Source organism: Theileria equi, chromosome 3, assembly GCF_000342415.1.
Source record: "Theileria equi strain WA chromosome 3, complete sequence".
Lineage (NCBI taxonomy): Eukaryota > Apicomplexa > Aconoidasida > Piroplasmida > Theileriidae > Theileria > Theileria equi.
The window spans coordinates 99,656-124,028 of record NC_021367.1 but is presented as its reverse complement, the minus strand read 5'-3'; the positions used below and the strand labels follow the sequence as shown (position 1 = coordinate 124,028).

The 24,373-nt window shown below is 39.9% G+C and overlaps 9 protein-coding genes across 9 annotated transcripts, besides 1 other annotated feature; 4 read left to right on the top strand and 5 right to left on the bottom strand.

The window, feature by feature from the left end:
* Window positions 1–58: 58 nt before the first annotated feature.
* BEWA_000720 (DNA replication licensing factor MCM4, putative) lies at window positions 59–2,353 on the top strand (the record flags this gene model as incomplete). Its single annotated transcript, XM_004830276.1, has 1 exon — window positions 59–2,353. One exon carries the CDS (start codon window positions 59–61, stop codon window positions 2,351–2,353), a length of 2,295 nt encoding a protein of 764 aa, XP_004830333.1.
* A 452-nt stretch (window positions 2,354–2,805) lies between these two features.
* BEWA_000710 (hypothetical protein) lies at window positions 2,806–3,594 on the top strand (the record flags this gene model as incomplete). The annotated part of the gene is made up of 1 exon (XM_004830275.1): window positions 2,806–3,594. One exon carries the CDS (start codon window positions 2,806–2,808, stop codon window positions 3,592–3,594), a length of 789 nt encoding a protein of 262 aa, XP_004830332.1.
* Window positions 3,595–3,944: 350 nt separating this feature from the next.
* Window positions 3,945–3,975: a sequence feature (AT_rich).
* Window positions 3,976–4,363: 388 nt separating this feature from the next.
* On the top strand, window positions 4,364–9,670 carry BEWA_000700 (hypothetical protein; the record flags this gene model as incomplete). Its single annotated transcript, XM_004830274.1, has 1 exon — window positions 4,364–9,670. The coding sequence occupies one exon, from the start codon at window positions 4,364–4,366 to the stop codon at window positions 9,668–9,670; it is 5,307 nt and encodes a 1,768-aa protein (XP_004830331.1).
* Window positions 9,671–10,206: 536 nt separating this feature from the next.
* On the bottom strand, window positions 10,207–14,151 carry BEWA_000690 (reverse transcriptase domain-containing protein; the record flags this gene model as incomplete). Its single annotated transcript, XM_004830273.1, has 1 exon — window positions 10,207–14,151. One exon carries the CDS (start codon window positions 14,149–14,151, stop codon window positions 10,207–10,209), a length of 3,945 nt encoding a protein of 1,314 aa, XP_004830330.1.
* A 1,127-nt stretch (window positions 14,152–15,278) lies between these two features.
* BEWA_000680 (haloacid dehalogenase-like hydrolase family member protein) lies at window positions 15,279–16,770 on the top strand (the record flags this gene model as incomplete). The annotated part of the gene is made up of 2 exons (XM_004830272.1): window positions 15,279–15,693; window positions 16,091–16,770. Exons 1-2 carry the CDS (start codon window positions 15,531–15,533, stop codon window positions 16,768–16,770), a joined length of 843 nt encoding a protein of 280 aa, XP_004830329.1. The 5' UTR covers window positions 15,279–15,530.
* A 161-nt stretch (window positions 16,771–16,931) lies between these two features.
* BEWA_000670 (signal peptide-containing protein) lies at window positions 16,932–17,876 on the bottom strand (the record flags this gene model as incomplete). Its single annotated transcript, XM_004830271.1, has 1 exon — window positions 16,932–17,876. One exon carries the CDS (start codon window positions 17,874–17,876, stop codon window positions 16,932–16,934), a length of 945 nt encoding a protein of 314 aa, XP_004830328.1.
* Window positions 17,877–18,400: 524 nt separating this feature from the next.
* Window positions 18,401–21,613, bottom strand: BEWA_000660 (hypothetical protein; the record flags this gene model as incomplete). Its single annotated transcript, XM_004830270.1, has 2 exons — window positions 18,401–20,016; window positions 20,254–21,613. 2 exons carry the CDS (start codon window positions 21,611–21,613, stop codon window positions 18,401–18,403), a joined length of 2,976 nt encoding a protein of 991 aa, XP_004830327.1.
* Window positions 21,614–22,544: 931 nt separating this feature from the next.
* Window positions 22,545–22,986, bottom strand: BEWA_000650 (hypothetical protein; the record flags this gene model as incomplete). Its single annotated transcript, XM_004830269.1, has 2 exons — window positions 22,545–22,754; window positions 22,888–22,986. 2 exons carry the CDS (start codon window positions 22,984–22,986, stop codon window positions 22,545–22,547), a joined length of 309 nt encoding a protein of 102 aa, XP_004830326.1.
* A 196-nt stretch (window positions 22,987–23,182) lies between these two features.
* Window positions 23,183–24,260, bottom strand: BEWA_000640 (signal peptide-containing protein). The gene has a single exon (XM_004830268.1). It carries the CDS (start codon window positions 24,229–24,231, stop codon window positions 23,587–23,589), a length of 645 nt encoding a protein of 214 aa, XP_004830325.1. The 5' UTR covers window positions 24,232–24,260; the 3' UTR covers window positions 23,183–23,586.
* Between the last annotated feature and the right edge of the window lie 113 nt (window positions 24,261–24,373).

Sequence of the window (24,373 nt, the reverse complement as noted above, 5' to 3'; positions counted from 1 at the left end):
TGGAAAGACTCCAAATGTTATTCGCCGCATTAGGGCTGCTCGTGCCGATATTGGTGATATGGGAAGAGGAATATTTATGCATGACTCGGACATTGCAAGGCTCCCATATCTACTTGATGCTAGAGTAGACAAAGTTTACGAGCTTTTTAGCTCTTTTATCTCTGAATTCAATGTTGAGGATTATTCCGGTTCGATTACTCTTGTTGATGAAGATTATGAAATCCTCGAGTCAAAACTTAGGTTTCCTCTTGCAAAATCATATTATGGACTGAAAATGTTTATGCAGATCGAAAAAAGTTTTAAGAGTGAAGAGGAAAATACCAGTAACAAGTTTAAGAAATTTGAGGTTAACCTATCGCACGTACGTGCCTACAATGAGCTCCTATATAGTTTGCTAGTGAAATACCCAGCAGATTGTATAAGTGAACTTGACAGAATTGTCCAATCATTCTTCCAGGAGATTTTAAATCACTATTTCAAGGGATCTGGTGTTGTTGTTGACAGTTTAAAGCTTGGTTGGATGCCAAGAGTTCGTCTGTTTGGAAAGCCCCAGGTAGATTTGTACTCAAGTCTCGATCCATCAGATATTGATTCACTTGTTTGTTTGAAAGGTACTGTTCTGAGAGCATCGACAGTTTCACCTGAAATTACAATGGCTGCTTTTAAATGCACAGGAACAAAAAAGGTTGGCCTAAATGCCACCGAAAAATGTACACATGAGGTCTACGAATATGTCATTCAGGGAGAGGTAAATGAGCCTCTCCTTTGTCCTCAATGCAAATCTAGAAATAGTTTTACTCTCTGGCATAATATGTGTTGCTTTGCTTCTAAGCAACTGATTAAACTCTTGGAGATATCAGACACTGATTCTCCACAGTCGATTACACTCTATGCTTATGACGATAATATTGATGAGGTTAACCCTGGTGATAAAGTAGAGGTTACTGGAATATACAAGACATCTGCAATAAGAATTAACCAGGGTAGACGTTCGTGTCAATCTGTTTATAGGACATTTATAAATGTTATAAATTTTAAAAAGGAAGTAAGCGCACAAAGAATACAGATCCAGAAACTCAGTGGAACTGGAGGTGATTCAAAGCTTAATTTTTCATCTGAACTCGTTGAAAAAATTTTGGAACTCTCAAAGAGTGAGAATTTGTACTCACTTCTTGTGGACAGTTTTGCTCCATCTATTGAGGGCCGTGATGATGTAAAGAGGGGGCTTTTGTGCCAGCTCTTTGGTGCTAGTCAGGATCCACAGAGCAAAATGCGTTCACAAATCAATATTTTGCTCTGTGGCGATCCATCTACAGCAAAATCCCAACTTCTAAAGTATGTACATATGTTGGTACCTCGCGGTGTTTACACAAGCGGCAAGGGAAGTTCACAAGTCGGTTTGACCGCTTACGTACGCAAGGATCCAGACACTCACGAATATATTTTAGAATCAGGAGCTGTAGTTCTATCTGATAATGGTATTTGCTGTATTGATGAATTTGATAAAATGGATGAATCTGCACGTGCAATTTTGCATGAAGTTATGGAACAGCAAACTGTGACTGTTGCAAAGGCTGGTATTGTTGCTACCTTAAATGCAAGAACTGCAATTCTAGCTTCTGCAAACCCAAAGAATTCACGATACGATAAAAGAAAGGCTGTTGTAGAAAATATTAATCTGCCACCATCTCTATTTAGCAGATTTGATCTCATTTACCTCGTTCTAGACTATGTTGACGCATCTCAGGATAGAGAAATTGCCAAGAAAATCTGCAATACATTTTCTATGGATGATGTAACAGCTCCACCAATTCCACCAGAGTTGCTGGCCAAATACATTTCATTCGCGAGGGCTCATTGCAATCCCTACATTATCAATGAAAGTCGTGAAATTTTAGTTGCAGAGTATCTCAAGATGAGGGACGTACATAGTGGATCATCTGGTGGTGCAGGTGCACGACAGTTGGAAGCTCTGATTAGAATATCACAGGCTCTCGCAAAAATGAGACTTTCAATACGTGTAGAGGCTTCAGACGCTGTAGAAGCCGTAAGGCTTATGAGGACATCGACATTTCAATCGCTCATTGATCCAAGCTCTGGCAAAATTGACTTTGATCAACTTGTAACCGGATACTCCGTACAAGAAACAAAGAGGAGAGGGGAACTCAAGGAACAGATTATCCAGGCTCTGCATGAATCTAGTGCTGGAATTGAGAAACTTTTGGAAAAGCTAAGAACAAAAGACAAGTTTTTGGAAAGGACACTAGTAGATAGTCTGATTACAGAACTCGAACAAGAGGGAAAAATTCACAGGTCCAACCAAGGATATTCTATAAATACAACCTTAGTGTGATTCTAGAGTAACTTCTTTTTATACAATCTTTACACAACCAATCCATATAATTCCGCATTGTTTGTGAATGAGTTTCTAATTGTTAATCTTGGGTGTAGAGATTTGAGAGTATTCCAACTACCGCATGCAAGTAACATGAAGAGGGTCCCCACTGAATAATTTACAAGGCAACATCAGGTAGACACTCCAAATTCCAGTGTCTCCACATTCTTTAAACAACATAGGTCTTTAATACGCAAGAGGAAAGTTCTGACGTGCTCTAAACATTTATTCCCCCAATCAAGGTTCTCTTATAGTCTAGGTCTTGAGCTTTGGAGAATCAAGGATATATTTCTAGAACTTGGTGCTGTCTGTTAAATCATCTATTGTTCCTTGGAGAGACTGTTCCGGGTCTCCCCTTTGGTATGTTTGCCTCAATCTTGATAAAGTGACCAAAACGAAGAAATCTCAAGATGGGTTCTTTTCTAGTCTTATCGCATATTTTTATCCACCTCGTCCACTACATTGGTATGTACACAATTCTCCTAACCACAAAGGTCCCGGGAGAAAACATAATACTCGACATTAGACATCAAGTCCAAACAGAACATTATAACTGCTTCATACAAACTAGGGATGTTATAACCCATGTTTCATTCAGTTTAAACCCATTCTCACGCGCGATAAAGGTGGTAGATGGGGGTCTGACAATTTGGGAGCCTCAGGAAGTTGGAGAGAAATGCTCATCTCTAACATTCCATACGCACTACGATCTCAAAGTCTTGGCATACATTTATATAGTAAACGGCAGGAAAATCAATTACATCCACTACAAATACAAAGGAGGTCTCTGGAGTGTAATTACTATTGGAGAGTATCGCATGATTCTACGTAAAATTCTGGGAAAACGGAGGTTTGACATTAGCAACCCAGATTCCCTTCGCTACTTTACAGTCCAAAGCCATACTGAGGAACAGGCGCCAGCCAAAATGTACATTCCGCTACCAATGTATTCTATTATTGACATTCAAGATACCGGGCAAACCATTTGGAAAGCTGGAGTTGAGGGTGAGAGGGCAACTTTTATAGTAATTCACGGACATGACGGAATGCCAAGGTTTATGCACATGTATATTAGGAAAGATAGCTGCTTTGAAACGCTCTACTTTGAAAAACTCGACACTGGCAGATGGACTAACTTGTACAAGGATGTCTTTTTTAAAAAAATGGCAATATACCGACCATACGACACGAGATTATGACTAGTGTAACATGAATGTGGTAATTTGAAAGTTGTGATAGAAGGATCTTATGATTATGATAATCCTCTCTATGGATGAGGATATACACTTGATATGGCGACGGGATGATGTTTAGGAAAAGAAGAGACCATAATAAATTCATAGGACATACGAATACTCAAATTTAATTAGATTTCATCTCACTAATGCGATAGTTTAGATTAATTAGTTGGAATTTAATAACATATTAAAGGCTGGAAACTCCACAAATAGCCCCAAACAAAACAGGTGATTACAATCAAAATCACCTACTCACTAACTGCATTCATCACTCAAAAATGGTCCGTTGGCCATTAAACCCATACTTTTCCTTTTAAAAATTATTTTAACAATTTAAAATTTCTACAGTCCATAAAATCAAAATTTTATTCTGCATGTAGTTTACTTTCCTCAGTAGCCTTATTTCGGGCTTCCTCGATTCGTACCAAAAACAACCTATCTGATTCCACTCATTCTAGTGTGTATATATATCACTAATTATTCCCGTGGGTGGGTGTAAGCTCTTTGAAAAGCAATGCCCATGAAACTCTCATGGGGTCATCCTAAACTCTAGATATAAAATCTCACTTAAAAATACAACCTGGTCAATTTTACAGATCAATTCTATTGAAAAAAAGCTATATAAACTTTGAAGAATCTTTATTCATGGATTATTTCCCAAATCTGTACTGTAAACAGCTGTCTATAACTCTGATTTCCGCTTCTCTACATTTCATGGTGTCATTTAAAAATGACAAAACACAGTAACCATAAAGACATGCTATGGGAAGGCTTTGATTATGAAAAGGTCTTTGCAATTTTAGGAGAGAAGAATGCGCAACTGAGAGATGTGTACATGGAATATCTTGAATCTACAAATGAAATTTACCGGGACTCTCTATCACCTTTATTGGATTCCATGAAGGAATACAGATCTGGACTACAGTCCTTATCTAATTCTCACAAGAAAAAACATGGAAAGACATCTTTAGAGGCTCTAGTTACTATTATAGATGGCATCATTTCCAAACATGTCAAGACGGTGAGTCCCCTAAAAATTATTCTGGAAGATTCAAAAGAGTTTATAAAAATTCTTTATGAAGAAATTGCAGTAAAAACTCCACATATGTTGCAAAATTATAAAACAAAAATCGATAATTTATCCATTACAGATATAATCCTAAACCTTGCAAGGATCGTGATTCAAATTGAAGAGAGCATTGAAAACATCATTAAAAACGTAAATAGATATGAAAATGATGTTAAAACAACAATAGATGGTATATGTAAGATTATGAAGGAACTAAAGTCCCTGGAAGATGACATCAAAGTCTTTCATGATAGAATTTATAATATTCTGCATGCATCTGAATATGAGAAAGATTATGAGTGTTCCCTGGAGAAGAATGATACAGAATCTAAAGTTGCATTGGAGAAACTATACAGTCTTTTGGATTCTGTCTTGTTGGAGATTGAAGATCTCCTTGAGGAGGGCAGAGCACCCACAGTGAAAAGTCCAAAAGAAGGAGATTCAGTGCGGATTCCAGCGGATAATTTTATTAATTCCATAGGGAATTATTATTCTCTCATTAAAAAAATCAGAGAAGAAGCCAGGAATGAGTATCTCAAGAGCCTAAGTGGAATCAAAACGCTAGATGAATTCCTCAGAGAGGATAGTGAAGCCTATAGAAGATCAGATATGGCTGACTTGTTATACAATGACGTCAGGAACAGCCAAAAACTTTATCAAGGCTTGATATTGTCCATAGAAAAGCTCTTGAAAGACGTAGAGATAAGCATAATGAGAATGTATGAATCAAAAAGGAAAGTTTCCAGCAGTAAATCTGACCCAGAAAAACTACGATATGAAATTTTTAAATGTCAAAAAATGTATAAAGAAACCTTAAAGGAGCTTAAGTCTGCCAATAAAGCCTCCACAAAGTCTGAAATAGATGAACTAAAGGCAAAGACTCAGGAGATTTACAAGGCCCAGGAGAGTTACCGAGACGCTGTAAATCTCCTAAAATATGGTAATTATGATGATAATAGGGCAAATTTTATTGTCTTTAGTTCAGCTGCCACTAATCTCAACTTAGTAGGGAAAGATTACGACAATGTAAAGGCTTCTCTGGATGATAGAACCAAAGAGAGAAAGAGCTATGAAAGGGCCTTAGACAAATTTTATATCTTTTTATTAGACTATATTGCAGTGTTTAATGCGACTATGGCCTCTGTTGACAATGTAATTGCTTTTTTAGAAAAAGCCGCAAGGACCTGGGCAAGAGAATGTATGAGGAGTTTCACAAGGAGCGAACCAGAGAAACAAATGCATGTCGTTGTAACACATGTACATGACTACAAAATGGAACAAAGCATCAGTACAGAGAGTGAGTATCACGAGAATAACGATACTGCAGAGAATGAATGGGAGTTTAACCTCAGATGGGTCAACGGAACTGTGAATGGCGAATTAAGAAGTGAGATATCAAAGGATATCAACACAAAAAACACGTTAGTGGAATCTCTGAGGTATTCTCAAGTTCCAGAGATCTTCAGAAATAATACCAAAGATATTATAGAAAAGACAAGAGTTCTGATGAAACTCGCCACCAGACTAGTCAATACTCAGAGCAGCTATACAGCAAGATCTCAAACCGCGATAAAAATCCTAACCATATTTTTCAGTCTAAAATCTTTATCGTCTCAAGCCGAAGTGGCCTTGAAATTGTTGGAGTCGAATTCTAAGATTCCTAGAGAACTAAAGATTACCATCTTGACAACTAGGAATTTATTAAAGGTAAATCCGTCCTTGAAGATAATTCCGGATATTATAACCAGTGTAACCGCGCTACTAACATCAATGAGCGATCCAAACGGATATATAAATGAGGTCATCGAGGATTTTATGGAAATACAAGAGGCTGTCAGTGTCTTAATGGTCAATGGATATCATATAGATCCTATCTCTAGTTTACCAAAGGGTGAATCCGGGGGTAAAGTAAGGAAGGATGAAGGAAATCCACCAAAAGATCTTATTAAAGCTGACAGAAGAAGAAATAATACACTAAAAGACAAAATTCAGTACGCATGCATCTTCTATCTAAAGACATTAAACGATGGATTTGTGGAATTCATTCCGGTATTTCTGGAATCCATTCAGAAACATCAAGACAGTATGCGCTTCCCTCTATCTTCTACAAGGTTATTACAGACAAGGGATGTTGTAGATGGCCTCTTGATTGCAGTTGAAATTTGTAAGGGGTCATTCGACAAAGCTGGAGCAATTTTAGATCTCGTGATTGAGATACCGCTCTGGAAGATTATTGAAGATTTGGAAGCTATTTTGGTAGGAATAAATACCCGCAATGAGACAATGGATCTATTAATGACAGACATTGTTCCAGAAAACCTTTACAGCAAAACTTGTCAAGTTGATATTGACCCTCCGATGGAAATAATTCCAAAGGAATCTATAATCACTATCCAGGATGAAGTTGAGTCTCCCAGACATACTGATCGTTCAAACATATCAGTTTCATCTCCAAAAGAATGCAAACATTCCGATAACTCCCTAGAATCCATCATAGAGACCCTTAAATCACTAAAGAATATTCCGTCCCTCACTAGCATTGGCGCTGCATGTATGCACATTAAAAGGGCGAACATTATCCTAACATGCCTTGGAGATATGGTAAAGAAGGCTGAAGAAGAGAGAGTGGAGAAAAAGGGCGAATACCAAAAGATATTCGAGAAAATACGTGGCCTCAATGGAGCCGTAATTCAAAAGATCCAGAGCAGATACAAAAGGAACATAGAGAGAGCAATAGAAACATATAGAATAAATAAGGGAAATGGAACGGCGATTGTAAAACTAACGAGAGCTCTGGATGAAACTGAGGAGACGAAGGAAAACGAACTTGTTGAAGCCATACGCAATGGAGGGAGTAAAATCTGGAACGAGATTCTAGAATTCGACTCTGAAGAAGCTGTTCCAGATTCTCCAAAGAATTATAGAGCGGAATCACTTCTTAAAGGGCTTAATGGTATCATAATCAGTGCCATGGCCGACGTATCTCAAGTGGATGTTAATGAAGATGAAGACAAATATGAACATGACAGCGAAGACATTAGCCATTATATTGAGAGTCTGGAAAAGATGAATCAGACAGAGAAAATGTTCCAACTTCAGACGGAGGTTGAACGGACATTTGAATGTCTGACATCGTCATCAATAAGAATCCCACTGAATGCCCTTTTACAGGTTTTTCTGACAGATATTGTAGGGGTTATTGAGAAACTAGATGAAAAACTTGACAATATGGAGTCTGAAATAGACAGGATAGAGAATGCCATGGATATCCTGACGGACAATTTACTTGCGGATAATGAGGAATACAAAAGTGCGAGGGATGATTATAAACGCAAAAAGAAGAACAGTACATCAGGTATACAGGATGCTACTAGAAGATATAGTGGTTTGATAGACAAAGCCAAAAAAGACTGGGATAATGCCAAGAGAGAACTACAGGAGGCCACTCTTTCTGCAGTCACATCTACCGTGGGAAACGCCAAAGTAAAACACTTTTCGGCAAAGAACAAGTATGAAAATGAAGTAAATATGTTGCATACAATAACCTGTAGTTTTGAAAATGAGATGTCGGAGGCTAGACAGGAATACGAAAATGTCATAGAAAAGGCGATTAAACCCCTTAAAGGCACACTTGAGATCATATTATCTAACTTATACAAGGCTTCTAAAGTTCTTTTGGACAATCTCAAGTTCTTAAACTCAGGAAATATAAAGGGAGAAAAAGAAATGCTTTCCCACTCAGAGGAATGGAAACATGGGATTAGATTGGCGATCAGAACATTTATAACAAGATCTATAGAACTAGTCCAATCTCTAAAGGATGAATTGAATTATAAATGCCTGGAGGATGACTCACAATGCGATTCTACTGCGCTCATGGAACATCCACCTATCATAATAGAAATCGATCAAATGAAAAACTACCGGCATCATGGGAGTGACTTTTGGAATTTTAAATATCTGGGAAGTATTTCTGTAAAGTACAGGGCGGGAATGTTCTTTAAAGACCCTCCTAACGGATATGAGACATTTGAACACAGACCTGAACTTGGACTCGATTTTTTCGTCTCTCACATTCAATATCGCGGAGAAAAACAAGATATAGATTTACCAGAAGACTCTTTACACTCTATTTCAGTTTATTACTGGTCTTCTCATGAAGATACCAGACCACTAATGTTGAGAGTGAATACCTCTACTGACTCGATTTATTACGTAAACAACGGAGATAGAAACTGGAAAAATGAGAATGTAAACAAAAACAACATTTTAAAAACTCTGAACATGATGAATCACAAACATAATGGAATATTCACCATTTATCTCGATATGTCCACTCGGTATGGTTACGGTGACAGTACTGCTGTAAATGTTCAAAGGGTAAATTTTACGCGTAAAGATGTTATCTTAGAGGCAAAATACTCACAAAATGAGCTTAAAAACTATTCTGCATATATTCACACTGCAGTTGGATCCTCAAGGTTGACCAACTCTGAATCGGAATCTACGACCCATGAACCGCTAAAAGAAGTCACAGAAGAGATTAATGATGCAAAAAATCCCCCAAAAATCATTCTTGGAAACCTTTGTCATAAGCGTGGAGAGTTTTATGGATTGGAAGGGTTAAGAGAGAAGCAATTTACAAGTTTGACTGTCTACTACAAAAGAGGTGATGTAAAGCTTAAAAGACCGCTACTTCTCATCTTTACCAATCAAAATGATGGAGGAGAATGCAAATACCTCTATTATGAGCATGTTGGCAATTACCAGTGGGTGGAAGTAGAGGATACTAAAAATATGAAGGAGACGCTGGACCGAATCTCCAAATCCTTCAGAATGAGTAAAGCTAGGAGAACCATAATATCCGTTATGTTTTTTATAACACTCACTGGTTTAATTGTTGGAATCACACTTATGGCTTATAAAATTGACTGGATCATTAGCAAGTGGCATAAGTGGACAAGATAAACCAAGATGAAGAATCGCAGTTTTAAAGCAGTAGATTATATTATCATGGTAAGAGAAAATTGTTTGTGCCAGGATTGTGGGTACCAGAGATGTAAAGCATCTTTTAGCTAGCCGAAATCACCCCTACCAATATTCAAACCAATCTTCTGAGTCACTCTAGATTTCACAATGTAACCTGAAATATAATCTTGTGAAACTAATGGTTTAACCAAGAATATGTTTGTCTAATTCTTAATGAAGAGGAATTGTGTCTACAGGGATTCAAGGAAAAATAAACGCAATTGTTTTAGGATTACGGATTGTCCTAATCTCAGAATGTTAATACTCTAAAAAATGACCCATTAATCTAGAGAAGGAGCAAGAAAGAGTTGCATACACAATTGAGAGGATGCTAATCTCACAGAGTCGTGAGTAGCTCTTTCTACCTCATTATACTACTCAATCCTGATGACAACGTCCGCTGAAAATTTATCCGGGGAGCCAATGGATGCTAATTAGCCTGCCCTAGGTGTAGGGGTTGTGTTATATGTGTGTTATTAGTTTCTACCCTTGTAGATCCTACGGATTTTCCGTAGGTTTTGGGGGCCTTCAGACCTTCTAGAAGCAGCGGTTCTTCTACGTTTTATTTTCTTCCTGATCCTTATTACTCGGTCGCGAGAGAATTCGAGTTCGTTTTCCACTTCTTCCTCTTCAAGAGGTTTTTCCTCTTTGTCGAGGTTTCCGAGGAACCTTTCGAAGATGTCTTCCAGCTTTTCTTCTGGTTCTCTTTCTTCAACTCCTCTTCTTCGATCATGAGTTACCGAATCTAAGGTGGTACGTAGTACTCTAGTCTGCATGTAGGCTCTGATTTTTATGGGCACCGCGATTTTCTCTAGGTGCTTTGCGTGGTATTTTGTGACCAGTCCATCCCAAGAGTATACTATTGGAACGGTGCATGCTGGCATATTATGGATGCAGCATAGTTCTTTTGCAAGGACATCGTATTTCCTTTGTTTATAATATTCCGTATCTGAAACCTTAGTTGGACACGTGATTCCGACTTCGACTATAAATATCCTTTTATTTCTCCTGTCGTAGAGTTGGATATCAGGTCTATTGTTCGTTATCCTGGCGTCCGTCTTAACAGCAGTATCGATCCTAAGTTCATTTGTGCCGTCAGTAACTGTCTCCTGCATCACATATCCTTTTATTTTCTTTCTTTTTATTAGGTTGAACATGCGGCACAGGTGGAGAGATACACATTTCAGTACTTCGTTATGTCGCCTAGTGTAATCAAAGGCTAGTTTACGTTCACAGCATGTGGCCAGGTGGTCTACAGTAGCTGTTGCTCCTTTGCAGTGTTTGCATTTGTCATAGTTTCCCATGAAGATGTTTCTGTCTTGGAGAGCGCAGTAGGCTGCTTCGTCTCGGGCTGAAATGTTTCCATGTGTTAGCCAGAGTGCAGATTCCTTCCTATCAATTAGGTTGTCTCCATTCAGTTGTTTAAAGAATATAGGGTGGCATCTCTTTTGTGAAAGTGAGTGGAACAGACTTCTCCTTTGCATCTCATTGATATTGTCATCTCCTATTCGTATTCCCCCATTGTTAACTTTTTCGTATTTGCGTCTGACAAATCCTTCTATGCGTGACATGTGGGTGAGGTCTTCATTTTCAATTTTCATTATCAATGCACGGCGTGTGGATGTCTCACTACCTTTTCTCAAGGTGTCCCAGAATGTTAGCAACATCTTTTCAGATCTAAAGGTTGCTGATGCTAGTCCCCGTCCGCATTGATCTCTTTTAAGGTAGAGTCTTTCAGGGGATGCGTTTAGGTAATGTATCCTATGTTTGACCAATATTTTGCGGATGTCCAAGTCTAATGCCTCAAAATCATCCGGTAAAAGTCTTAGCAATCCAGTGTAGTAGTTCAGGAGGGACAATGCAAACATATTTATCGCCTTGAACATGTTTCTCCCGTTCAGCTTGGTTTTTGCTAATTTTTCAACCCTTGCCAAAATTTCGGCTCGGATTTTTTCCCATGACTCCAACGATGGGATGCTTGATCTGTCTTCCATTATACCCAGGTATTTGTACATTGCAGATCCTTCCAGTAATACTGCAGTGTCTTCGCAGAGAGGCGAGTTTGTAGCTGACTTTTCTCTGTTTATTTCCAATCCTGAGGCTTCGCAGAACATTTTGACTTCGTCCGTCATTTTCTTTAGGATTTCGTCAGTTTCAGCGAATAGTTTAATATCATCCATGAATAGTAGGTGGTTCAAGCCATGTTCCTGTTTTTCTCCAATCTTTCCTTTTACCGTTGGGTAAACTGAGTGTAGGATTTTACTCAGGGGATCCATGCATAGTACAAATAGAAGTGGTGATAACGAGTCTCCTTGGAGGATTCCTCTCGTTACCTTTTTCACCATTATAGGTTCTTTCCCACATCTAACGTCTATTGTCCATCCACTAGTGATATGCTTTATAAAGTTAGTAATCCAATCTGGGATATTCAGGTGATCTAGTACGGCATGTAAATATTTATGGTCTATCGAATCGAATGCCTTTCTAATATCGAGCCATGATGTTTTCAGATTGTTCTTGTGCGCCCTGTTAATTGCAATGTTCAACAGTGCTTGTTCCTTTGCCCCTTGGACTCCTTTAACCGTGGCCAATTGCGCTTCCGACAGCAATCTTCTCTCCTGTACAATTCCAATTAACACCCTGTAGACACATTTTGTTACCAGTTTGTACAAGTTAGACATGCAGGTTATCGGACGGTAGTTGCTTGGCGTTGTTTCGTTGCTCTTCTTGATCAAGTATGTTATTCCCTTTCCAAACCATTGAGGTATTTTATGGGGTTCCATGCATGCTTGTTTTGTTAGTTTATACAAGAAGGGGTGCAAATGTGTTGTTCTCTTAATGAAGAAGTTGTATACTCCATCGACTCCACATGCTTTCCAGTCTGGGAGTCCTTTGATGATCTCATAAAATTCTTCTTCGGAGATGAAGTCTTTCTCTTCCCTTACAACTGTAGGGTTGAGATATAGGTACCTTTCGAACTTTTCTGGATTTATAGTTCTGGCGTCCCACACAGGGGACCAGTGTATCTCCATTTCCACTGGAGACGGGTGATCTCGAGATTGTCCTTGGTTCAATAGATTTCTGAAGAATTTTTTCGTGTTCTTCTCGAAGTTGCTATTGTCCAAGTTGAATTGTATCCTCTCTTCACTCCTATCAATTTTTGTTTGGTATATGAGTATATTATTGTCTAAGGCTACTTTTTCTTCGAGTCGGTGTTGGGGGTTTTCCAGAATCTTCCCTTTGTTTTTCATGTATTGTATAGCCCGACCACGTTCTTCTCTAGACAAGTCGTACAGTTCTTCTCTGTCAATCAGTTCCTTAGTGTACTTGAATCCTGCTATCTTAAATTCCATGTTTTCCTTCCAATTGGAGGGTTCCCATTCCTTGTATGTTACGTGGTGATATGACAGTTGGACTGCTTGCAATATTCTTGTGGCTTCTGAGAAGTCTCTTGGTTGATTTGAGATTTCTAGTAAGTAGGATCCTAACTCGTCCAGGATGTACTGAAATGTTGTTTCCTGGAATCTCTGTGAGTAAATCTTGTAAGTCCTTTCGGCCTCCTCGATTTCATATTGTTCCATTAGGACCAGCTTTCTATTTATATCCTCTTTGATGTTTATTTTCCTACGTAGCTCCTTTAGAGAGTTCTCCGGGAGTTCATCGGCTCGCAGCATGAGCTCTTCATCAGAGGGTAGTTTTAAGTGTAAGTTATTTCTTAATCCTTTCCTAGCCAGATCTTGGAGTTTTTCCAAGTCTATATCATTAGAAAATCTTGCCTTATAGGCTTCGTGGATGTGTTGCCATCCGAACTTTGGGACTTTACCTAGGCTTTGTTGGACCTTGTGCAATACACATGCTGGCCAAATCTTCTCTGGTTCGTCCGTACCATCTAACATTACTTTTAGAGCTATTATTTTATTATTTTCATTTTCTTTCCGCTGCTGTTTAGAAGGTCTTTTGTTCCCCTGTCTATTCTGGGTAGTTGTACAAGTCGCCACCTGTTTGTTTAAATAGTTGTTTTGATTATATTCAGGTCCACATTGCATTTCACCCGGGGCTCGAGTTAACCTATTTTGAGCTGCGTTGTTGCAGGATTCTTCTTCGTCTGTGAAGCAGGATGTTCTATCAGACGATCCTGGTTCTTCTATCGGACTAGAATCTTCTGGTAATTGCGAATTAACCTCTTTAGGTTCTAATACTCTAATTGAATTATCGCTTGGACTTGGCGGAGTTCCTGTTAGCAGGATTTCGACCTCATCAGCTTGATAGTTTGGAGGTGTTAGGTCGATGATTTCCATTTGATCATCTTCCTCTTCACTTATCTCCATTGGCGTCCAGAACGCCTCACTAGAAGCAGATTCTGCTTCTGTAGTTGAGTTTTCACTTGTTACAATTAGCATTTGTGTGTCATCATCACACATCTTTTGATTTAGGCGCGGCGACCTTCTCGGAAGGCTACCTTGACTGAATGGCGAGCCCTTTTGTATCCTTTTTGCGGGACTCATTGTTTAAATTAGCGAATTATGGAATACAGTGGTTTTTAGACGGCCTTCTAGCCGTTCTTGGCTTCCGAGTCCTTATTTGGAGTCAGAATTGAATTATTCGAATATATTTAACCATTTATCTAAGTGTGTAAGCCTAAATTTATCGGAAATGTCTCTAAAGTGGACATTTCCTTTTGTTCGTTCAGAGTCTCTTATTTGGACTTTAAATTTCAGTTTTAAGACATTGAGAGATTGGTATGTTTATATGAAAAGATATATTACTTTATTTAGATTCATAGCAATCACTCAGTTTTTACAAAAGATTGAGACTTGCCAATGGATTATGGTATTTCAGATGCACTTCTGGACTAAATCACGTTCGCCATAAAATCACACCTAATGGCTTCTTTTATGCGCCACTTTTGGCCAGAGAGAATGGCAGCTATACGCAGTATAGGAGCATAGGCAACCAACGGGAGTCTGTGTATCTCCAAAACATACAAGGATGAAAGTTTGTCCCGAGGAAGTATGGAGATCCTCAGAATGGAGTTGTCTGCTCCGGACTTTGGGTCATACTGATATGGCAGGAACAGAGTCTAGAAGGAGCCATTAGGGTGACTAGGACTGTCTAACCGCTCTCACAGCCCATTATTCTCATCCTGACTGCCATGCCATATTACTACATTTATACATGCGGTAATTTTCAAGAGAATCTTGACCTTATCATGGCAAATTCTGGGAGTGCAAACGCAGCTCTGAGGGGAGCGAGCATGCAACGCCTTGGGAGACAGAGACGAAGCAGCGACTACATAAAGGACACCTAAAAGATCCAAGACAGATACAAAGGAGTCGATGCGCAAAAGGGAATGTCTATCGAGGAATTTTCCACGGGTGCCAAAATGAGCTTACCCGCTGCGAATTTCTCCACCTTTTTAACCTTCCAGGCACACTTTGAAATATTCTTTACACTTCAGGCTTTGTGCCCATTTGAATGGCCCTTGATCATCCAGCATGATTCGTCCATGCATAACTGCGTCCCCATAGTCTTTTGGACGGAATCGTTCAATACACACTTGTGGTTCATTTTAGGTATCGTTTGGCAGAACATCCAATTTCACTCGCTTTAATCATCACTTCTCGCCTGTCTAGTGGCGACTTTTGCTTGTCTAAACGACGCAGAATCTGTCTGGGTGACATAGGCTGCTATTCTGTCTAGGGAACGTCAACCGTTGGTATTTCTTGACCTTGGAGTGCAAGTTATTATATTCTTGTCTACAGTACTGACCACGCTTTCTCTGGTACCTGTAGCCTGCAAAATGGAGGCATCTAGTCCCCCGGAGACTCCCATGGAGAAACCTCAATATTTTGGGATTGATATAGATTCTACACTCTTTACGCACAATGAAGAAGCCTTTGAAAAGAATGTTAATGCCTTTGCCAAGGTCAGGAAGATGGGTTACACGCCGTTTCTATGTACAGGTAAGAAGAACGCGAACCATCAGACTGCAGGGTCCATAGCGACCATATGAGCGCAGTGAATGGGAGTCTGTGTGTCTCTAGAGACGAGATCAATGGCATTAGCCATTGGATATCTCATGCAAGGCGTGATCGATGTCAGAGTATACGCAGTATAGGGGCTGGGTGACTGAAAGGAACCACCTACAGGAGAAAGATGTACTGGACGATCATAAAGAGTCTCTAGAAGAAGGATGACTGAGGGAATACGCCATCATCATCCCTAGAGATAGAGACTCCCATACTGGCGTATCGTCGCCCATTCAATGCTCACATAGCTCACATTATACTCACTATTCCGTAGCTCGCATTCATTTCGCTACGCTTCATTCACATACATTCAATTCATCACGTTATTTAGGGAGATCACGTAACTCTGGCCTCGGAGTACTGGGTACAAGCTTTGCAGAAAAGACAGGTTATCAAGGCTACCCAGGTGTATACCAAAATGGAGCAGTTGTCTACGACGAACACGGAAACCTCATTTATTCCAAGCCATTTTCTAGGGAATTTGTAAAAACACTTGCCGAACATTTGGAAGCTGAAAATCTCAAGGACAAATGCATCTTCTACACAGAGACTGCTTCCTACTCACTTGCGGGCATCGATGAGAAGCTTATGGAATTCACTCTAGACAGAAAACTCCCAATTCCAGAAGTTACACCTCTCGATGAACTCATAGAGAAGGAGTATTCTATAATAAAGTACTACTCCTTTGATGTTTCTCACTCTGGCCTCCGTGAAGGCGTGGACTATGTTCAAAAGATAACAAGATCCAACTGGGTATATACACTTAGCCCATCTGGTGTTACAAAAGCTCTTGGAGTATCAAAATTACTGGAGCACTATGGACTCTCTCCAAATGAGTATGGGTTTATAGGTGACGGTGATAATGACACAGAGGCTATGCACTTGTCTAGAGGCTCATTTGCAGTCGCAAACGCAAAGGAACTCGCCAAAAAATGCGCAAAATGGGTACTCACAAAGACGCATGACGAAGGGGGATTCTCAGAAGCTATGGGACTTGTTTACGGTGTGTAATATAATCTTTAATTTTTGTTTTGCATATCCAGTTGCTATTTCTAGTATCTGCAACTTGTGACTAGCTTGTTCACTTGTCTATCTTGCTTCACTCATTCTGTGAAATAATATGTTGCATGCATCATGAATTTTGAGAATGATGTCTATTGGTCTACCTGCTTCTAAGCCAGTGGAGACCTTTCAAGGGCTACTAGAAACTGTTCCAGGATCTTGAGGACTTCGTCTCCATCCTCTTGTTCTCTGGCAACATCGAGAATGAGTTCACTAACGTCAGACTTTATCAATGCACGGGTTTGAAAGTGGCCTAAAAAGTACCCAAGTGCCTTTTCAATCGCCTCGGATGTATTCTTCTTTTCAGTCTTTTCAAGTTCCTTAATCTCCTTGGTGATTCCTTCGACATTTTTAAGAATCTTCTCTAGTCTTTCTCCGAATCTCTTCTTAGGCTCTGGTAGGACTACTTTGTCCACCTTCCTCCTGGCTTCTTCGTACAACTTTCTGGCACCCACTTCAACAGCCTTGGACTTGGCAAGCCACTCGTCAAATTTGCCATCTCGATCTTCCTTGTAGTCACTCTTACCCTCTATGGGCTCAACCTTTGCCCCGATAATCCTTGCTTCCTGTGCCGCTCTACTCTCCTTTCTCTTTTCCCTGTAGAAATCGTCCTTGTAAAAGATAAGTCCAGTCTTCTTACTGACAAATGCACGCCCTTCAATGACGTCCGGATGGAGGTACGGATTTCGCTCCATTTCGTCGACTCCAAATAACTTCTCCAAGGCTTCATCTTCATAGTGTGGATCTAAAAACGGGTTTCTCTTTCCCATTTGTTTCTTTTGGTATCTTCGAAGTGTTTCAGTTCGCTTCGGCTCCTCGGATTCCGGATCTTTATTATCCGCTACAGTTGTAATTCTGGTAACTGGGTATCTGGAATTGTTCGAAGTAGTTGCCAGCTTAGGGCCTTTTACATCTGAAGCTGGTTTTTGGGGAACTGTCTTTTTCTCGATTGTAACCTTTGCCGTTACCTTTTTTGCTGGAGATTTCTCTACTGGAGCTGGACTTGGTGTGGCCATACAAAGGCCTAGTAGAGTTGTGAGTATGATGAGCTTCATGTTTTACTGGAGTGTGGAGTCCCTACAAAGTCTGCATGCAGCTTTACTTTCCTACTCTTCTGTATCACTGGAGTTTTCTATGGACTATTTAATGGGTAGATAGCCTCTATAAATAGTCAATATATGTAAAGTCGTAGAATAAGGCTGTGGATGGATCTGATGAGGGTCGAGTACTGAAAATGCCACGTGTCTCATCCGTCTCCAGAGTGACCTAGAGACATTCTATAGATGAATGTGCATGTCTCATGCATTAAACACTCTTTGGGATTCTATAAAATTGCTACGGGAGTAACAGAAGCCCTCGTTTAGAATGAGAGCGGAGGGAATGTAGAAACTGGGAGTACCCAGGTGTCTATTCCAGAGGAAACCCAGTCGCAAAGCAGCAGCTCAGATGTCCACTAATCCACGAGAAAATTTGGCAATGTCTCTCATCTTGAAATATTCAGATAGTCGCTAAAGTGCCATAAATACTCTGCATGACTAGAAGAAGATGAAAAATTAAACTACTGAAGAATAAGAGACTTCTACCTTCTCCGTTTAAACTCTGGCTTATCTAATAGCACCCTTTTGCTACGTTTGGATACCTTTTCAGAGGCCTTCCGCAACTTTCTTTCTAGCTTTAGACGTCTGACTTTGGATTCTCTAATGCTATCAAGGTCCTTGGAGAGATCTGGATGCAAGAGTTTTTTGGGTTCATCCAACGAGTTTTTAATTGTAATTTGTTTACAATCTGTTACATTTTCGCCAGACTTTTTATTATTTACGTCCCTTCTGTCCTTTTCCACATTATCTTTTGGCGTGGAATCGGTTTTCATTTCAGAATCTCTGCTATGTCTAATGACATCTGCAAATGGAGACTTGAAGTCCTTGTTGAGTTTGATATCCTTTTGACGTTCCTCCTTCCTGGGCTCCTTTTTCTCATCTTTTTTAGAATCCTTAAACGGGACCTTTTCTTCATTTTCCTTCACATTCCTGTCCTTATCCTCCTTTCTTTTGCTCGGGCGTTCTTTGGAACGTGCTCTCTTTACCTTATCAGTACTGCCAGAGGATTTCTTGTCGCTCCTTGAGGACTTTCCGTCCTTTGAAGATTCTGACCGTCTACTCCTTGACTCTAAATCCTTCCTATATTTTTTATCTTTGAGTCTATCCATGTCCCTCTTATCTTCTCCGTAGTGTTTCTCTCTAGAGTCTGGATAGACATCTTTGGAGCTAGAAGAACGATGTTTATCTCTTGAATCATCTCTATATCTGTCCTTGGATTCAGAACGTTTAGAATGTTCGCTGTGCCTATCTTTAATTTTCTTTTTATCCTCAACTTCCGACCGTTTAACCTTTTTCTTGGAGGAGGAGCCTTCGTCTGCGCTCTTTTTCTTTTCCTCCCTTCTCTTGAGAGATTCTTCCTCCTTGCCTTTTTTGTGTGAAAAATCCTCATCCTTTTTCCTCTTTTTGGAGGAATCATCTCTGGTAGTGTGTTTGGAGGGAGACTTGATGTCATTTCTCTTATCCATTGATCTAGCAGGTGAATTGTCTACAGAGACGAATGCCAGATTTTTGTGCATATCAGAATCCATAGTTTTTACAAAAGTTCTCTTGTAATTTCCAGCTAGTGACAAGAGCGATATATTAAACCACGGGAATAGTTTTGCTGCGATTGCGAAATCTCCATTTTTGATCATCTCACCCTGTACCTTTTCAAATTCAATCTCCATGAGAAATTCGTCAGAAAGATCAGCAGATAATCCAGATTTCAACTTGTTTGAGTGATATGGAACGGAGAATAGCTTGCATATCAACTTTACAACATCTTCGTAAATTACACCTTCCCTGTAATATTTACATGCCTTTAATGCGTTATAAATATCAAGTGGCATTGGAACACACTGAAACTTTGATTTGTTCAGAAATGTTGTACATGAAGAAATATCGTCAAACTCCACAATTCCAATGGAAAGTGCAGAACCATTGAAGAAGTTGTAAAGAACTTTGCAGAATTTTACATTTTCTGTGATTTTATTGATGAATGACTGGAACTCCAAGTTGTCCATCGTTGAAGGAATACCATTTACAAGGACGAAAAATTCAATATTACCGATTGGAGAATGTGATTGTTGCTTTGGAGCTCCAACATAGTAGACACGCTCTGTAGAATGCGATTATTATGGAATACAAAAGATGTAAATAGGAAATTAGTGACTATACATAGTATAGAAGCTATGAAGAGTAGTGATAGTTGCATTTCTAGACTATGCGCTTTATATCCTATATCAAAAAAACAAAATATGCTGCATTAGTGATTGGTCTATCCATCCACAGGATGAACGAGTGATCTTTAAATGGCCATTATATTGTACAATTAAAGCGCTTTAGTGTGATAAACTTTGTCTAGGAGTGGTATTAGACTTTGAAGTAGGATTGGAGGACCCTTGAGAAGCTTTAGGAGCATCTTTGGCAGATTGACTAGTAACACCATTCTTCATTCCATTTACTTTGCCATTAAAATCCTTCTCAGTAATATCCTTCCATTCAGTACCATTCTTTTCAAAGAATTTACATACCCTTGAACCATTTTCCACTACCGTCAACTCCAGTACTTTCTTATCGCCGTTTGTATTAATAATAGAGGAAATACAACGATCAGAAACGTTATTGCCTTTCCATATGGATGCTTTACCATCCCTTACCCCAGTAGCGAAATGGCCAGGTTTGGGGAAATATGAATGAGTAGGAATACCCAGTAATTCTACTTCAAAAACAGTACAGTCTTCCGTATCCTTATCAGCAGAGATATCAATGTCAAAGTAGGATTCTCGTTTCGTTTGAATGTTTAACTTGCCAATAGCCTCATAATAGTTCTTACATTCTTCCCATTTATTCTCATTCTTTGCATAACTTTTTCTTAACATGCCAGAAGATCCCTCTACCAATAAAAGAACAAGTTTCGGCTCGTAATCTTGGTTCAAGTACGCATCAACGTGTTTGAATTCCTCTCCAGATGAAGGAGTCCAGATCTCTTCAGTGCCATCCACTAACCTTTTAACAGTAACACCCTTCTTGGGAACTATAAGTCTTATTGCATTACCAGCAAAGTTATAATCGAAGGATTGGTGCTGGGACGTGTTTGGAGTAGAAATGTCTAAAGTAGTAACACCTCGTCCAGCTAATCTAGGAATTGGAGATTCCTCAGCAGAAGTAGCAGGCTTACTAGTGGTGAAAGTCTTAGTGACTTCTTTAGGCTCAGTTGGTTGAGGGGATGGTGCAGAAGGTTGAGATGGACTCCCAAAATTCTCTAGAGCTTCCTCATCTTCCAATTCCTCAGTATACGGTAATACTTTGTCCTTTGGAGCTTTAGAATGTACCTCATAATCCTCATCTTCGTCATCTAGCTCGACATCATATAGAAAACTTTCTCCAAGAATGTCATCAACGGATGAGGAAGAAATTTCGGAAAGTACCAGAGGATCTTCAAGTGTAGCCTGTTGAGATAAATGTGAAGATTGTGCTGTTTCTGGTCCCCGAGAATTGCGTCTCAGTTGACCTTGTCGACCCTTGATATTTGATCTAGTCTCCACGGGTTTCCCGCAAGGTGCTTTATCCCCCTTCCCAGACGACTTTCCTCGAACATTCCCAGCTACATCATCACCAATTTCAGCTGCGCCAATGGCATAGGTTCGCCTAGTTAAATAGAAGACTGTGTAGAGGATGAGCAAGGTAACAATGCACAATGGTAAAAACCGCATCTCATCTAACCACGGGCCTCAAATTTGGCATTTTAAACATTCTAGAGCGTTTATCCTCCTTAGTCCCTCTTCGACAGTGTATATAACCCGGAGAATGGAATATCCATTCCTTCATTCAAGGACCCCATCGGAATGGCCAAAAGGAGCAAGATTCCCGGATATACTCAAAAATGGTAGAGATTAATATCCTTTATGGCATGTGGCAGTGAATGTATGGTTTGGAAGCCCCGAATTTGTAGGTTAACAGTCATCTCCTTCCTTGGTAAACATTACACGTCACTCTTACCCTCAATCACGTTCCGAAGGGTTAATTACTGGATCTTTCAGCTATATAAACGTCACACTTTGGTATTTCCGTGCAGTCTATGTCCTTCAGCCACGTTATGGAGTGGGTTCTGTAAGACTCTTTTTCACGATCCACTCCAAGATCTCAACAAGACCAACTACGGATTAGAAGAGCTGTGAATACGCCTAGTTACCAAGGATCGGCGCTACGACGTCCATCAGTTACAGAAGCTCCAAGAAGATATAACTGCATGACCCAGTTTAACTGGGACCCATCCACTGTTGTACGTTTCAAGTTTCCAAAATGTTCTAGTCCTTTCCGTCATCAAAACTCATACTCCAGGCCAGAACTTCATGAGGACTAGTTTGCTGTTTATCCGTAATTTGTTTAAAAGACATCATTCCTCCTCCCATTTTAATGCAGCATTCCCTTTGGAGATTTGGGCAGTAGTAGTGCCCTTACTCCATTAGAGACTTTCATGTTCGCCTTGTCTATACTTTGCAACTAGTCACCATTTCTATAATATGCGCAAATGACTCATTTGCAACCATAAGAAATGGTAGGTATTCAAGAGTCTACAGCAATCACGCGTAGGAGCTAGAGCACATGGCCAGTTCATCTGCCGGCAAACTAGCCATAAACCTGCTAAGCCCACATTCTGCGCGTGACAAACGTCTCTGCTGTGATGTACACATACAACTCACCTTTCTTCTTGTAAAGAGACGGTTTCGAGTACTTCTTGGTCACCTTTGGCTTGGGTTCAACGTCGTCCCCTTCGAGTATAAATGTGAATCCATCATCTTCATCGTCAATAATCACATTAACTTCGTCAGTTTTGTCTTGTTTTACGTTTTCCTGAATTTAAATGAGTTTATGGTCATTCTTGAATTTAAACTGCACTTCAGTCAAAAATTTAGCATCAGAACACTTTATACACCCGTTTAGTTGGCGTGTAAGTGATCGATTGGCATAAAAGAGCAGAACTTACCGCAACGGGGTCCTCTGAGGGAACTTCTACCGGCAAAATCTCCGCAAACTCGTCAAGTCCCTCGTAAAGGTCAAAACTATCACAACCAGGATCACTCATTGTGATTTTACTCAGTACATGGTGAATGAAATAGCGGATAGTTGAGAAAGTGGGTACAAGGGCGAAAAGGTGTGTTGATCAACCCCGAAGAATATGAGTACACATAATGGTCACGAGAACACCGTCTATGGGTATCTTTATGGATCCAAACAACTTCCCATAGATACAGTCATTGGTAGTATCTACACATGTAATAGAAAAGTGTAACAGGCTTTAAGGTGTATATTATGCGAACATATCCAAATCCTCCGTCTCTGGGATGATCGTATTGTACAAGCCTTGTTTTTGGTAAACTTGAATATATGATTCTGTAATGTAAATGAAGCGAATGAAGTACAGCTGAAGTAGCTACGCGAGTACTAGCGGAGTGAGTTTACCGAGGTGGATAAGCATGAGCTACTATAAGCGAAACGAGTGTATAATATGGCAAGAATGGAGCATCCTAGAGAATAGGCACGATGGTAGGTCTTGAGGCTGCGACTGCTATGCCCCAAAGAATGAGGGACTGCCTCTGGAAGAAAGGTCAAGGAATATTCATGATCCCTTTACATCCCCCAACCTTCACACCTTTGTGACCCTCTAAGAGTAAAAAATCCTCCATTATTCTGTGCTTGAACCAGGAAATATTGAACTGAAATATGATGACCTAGAAGAGATCGACCCAGATGCCTGTCCAGACTTGCGCATAACATCCAGTTTTCTGAAAAATTCCAAAATACCAATAGCATTCCATTTTCCATCTACCTTTTCAAACAGCTTCGGCTTATATTCATCAGGATTTATCACATCTATGCGAAGGAGGGTCGATCGTCCCCTCTCGTATATTTCCGCCAGTAGGTATTGTTCTTGGTCAGAAATAGCCCAAAGCTCCTGGTTACCATCAACCACTGAAGTTATCTGACAATCCACCTTTTCGTAGTAGTTTTTGTACTTTACGCCAGCCTTCCTGTGTATCTCTAAAGATGTTACAGTCTTATCTGGTTTTGAAAGATCCAAAGCGCGGGTAATTGGTTGAGGTCTGGTAGGTTGAGGTACATCACCTTCCCCAGATAAAAAGGAATGTATTTCTTCATGTAGTTCTTCCAGAGGGACACTTGATCCACTAGCTCCTTGTTCTCCGCGAGTATAAGCATCTTGTACTCCATCATCTTCACTACCCTTGAGGCAACACCTCAAACACCGGGGCCAGCCGGCACTGCAGAGTTTAATGGTGGCGAGAATGTGTACTAGAATGATGAGTCTCATATTATGTTTCTTCCGATGAATAATAGTGCGAGAGAAAGTTGTAGGGGTGAATAATGAGAATGAAGGACTGAGGAGTACACTGGCATGCCATGCCTCTTCCTTGTATGGAGCATTCTTCTATACTGTTCAGCTTCTTATCGGC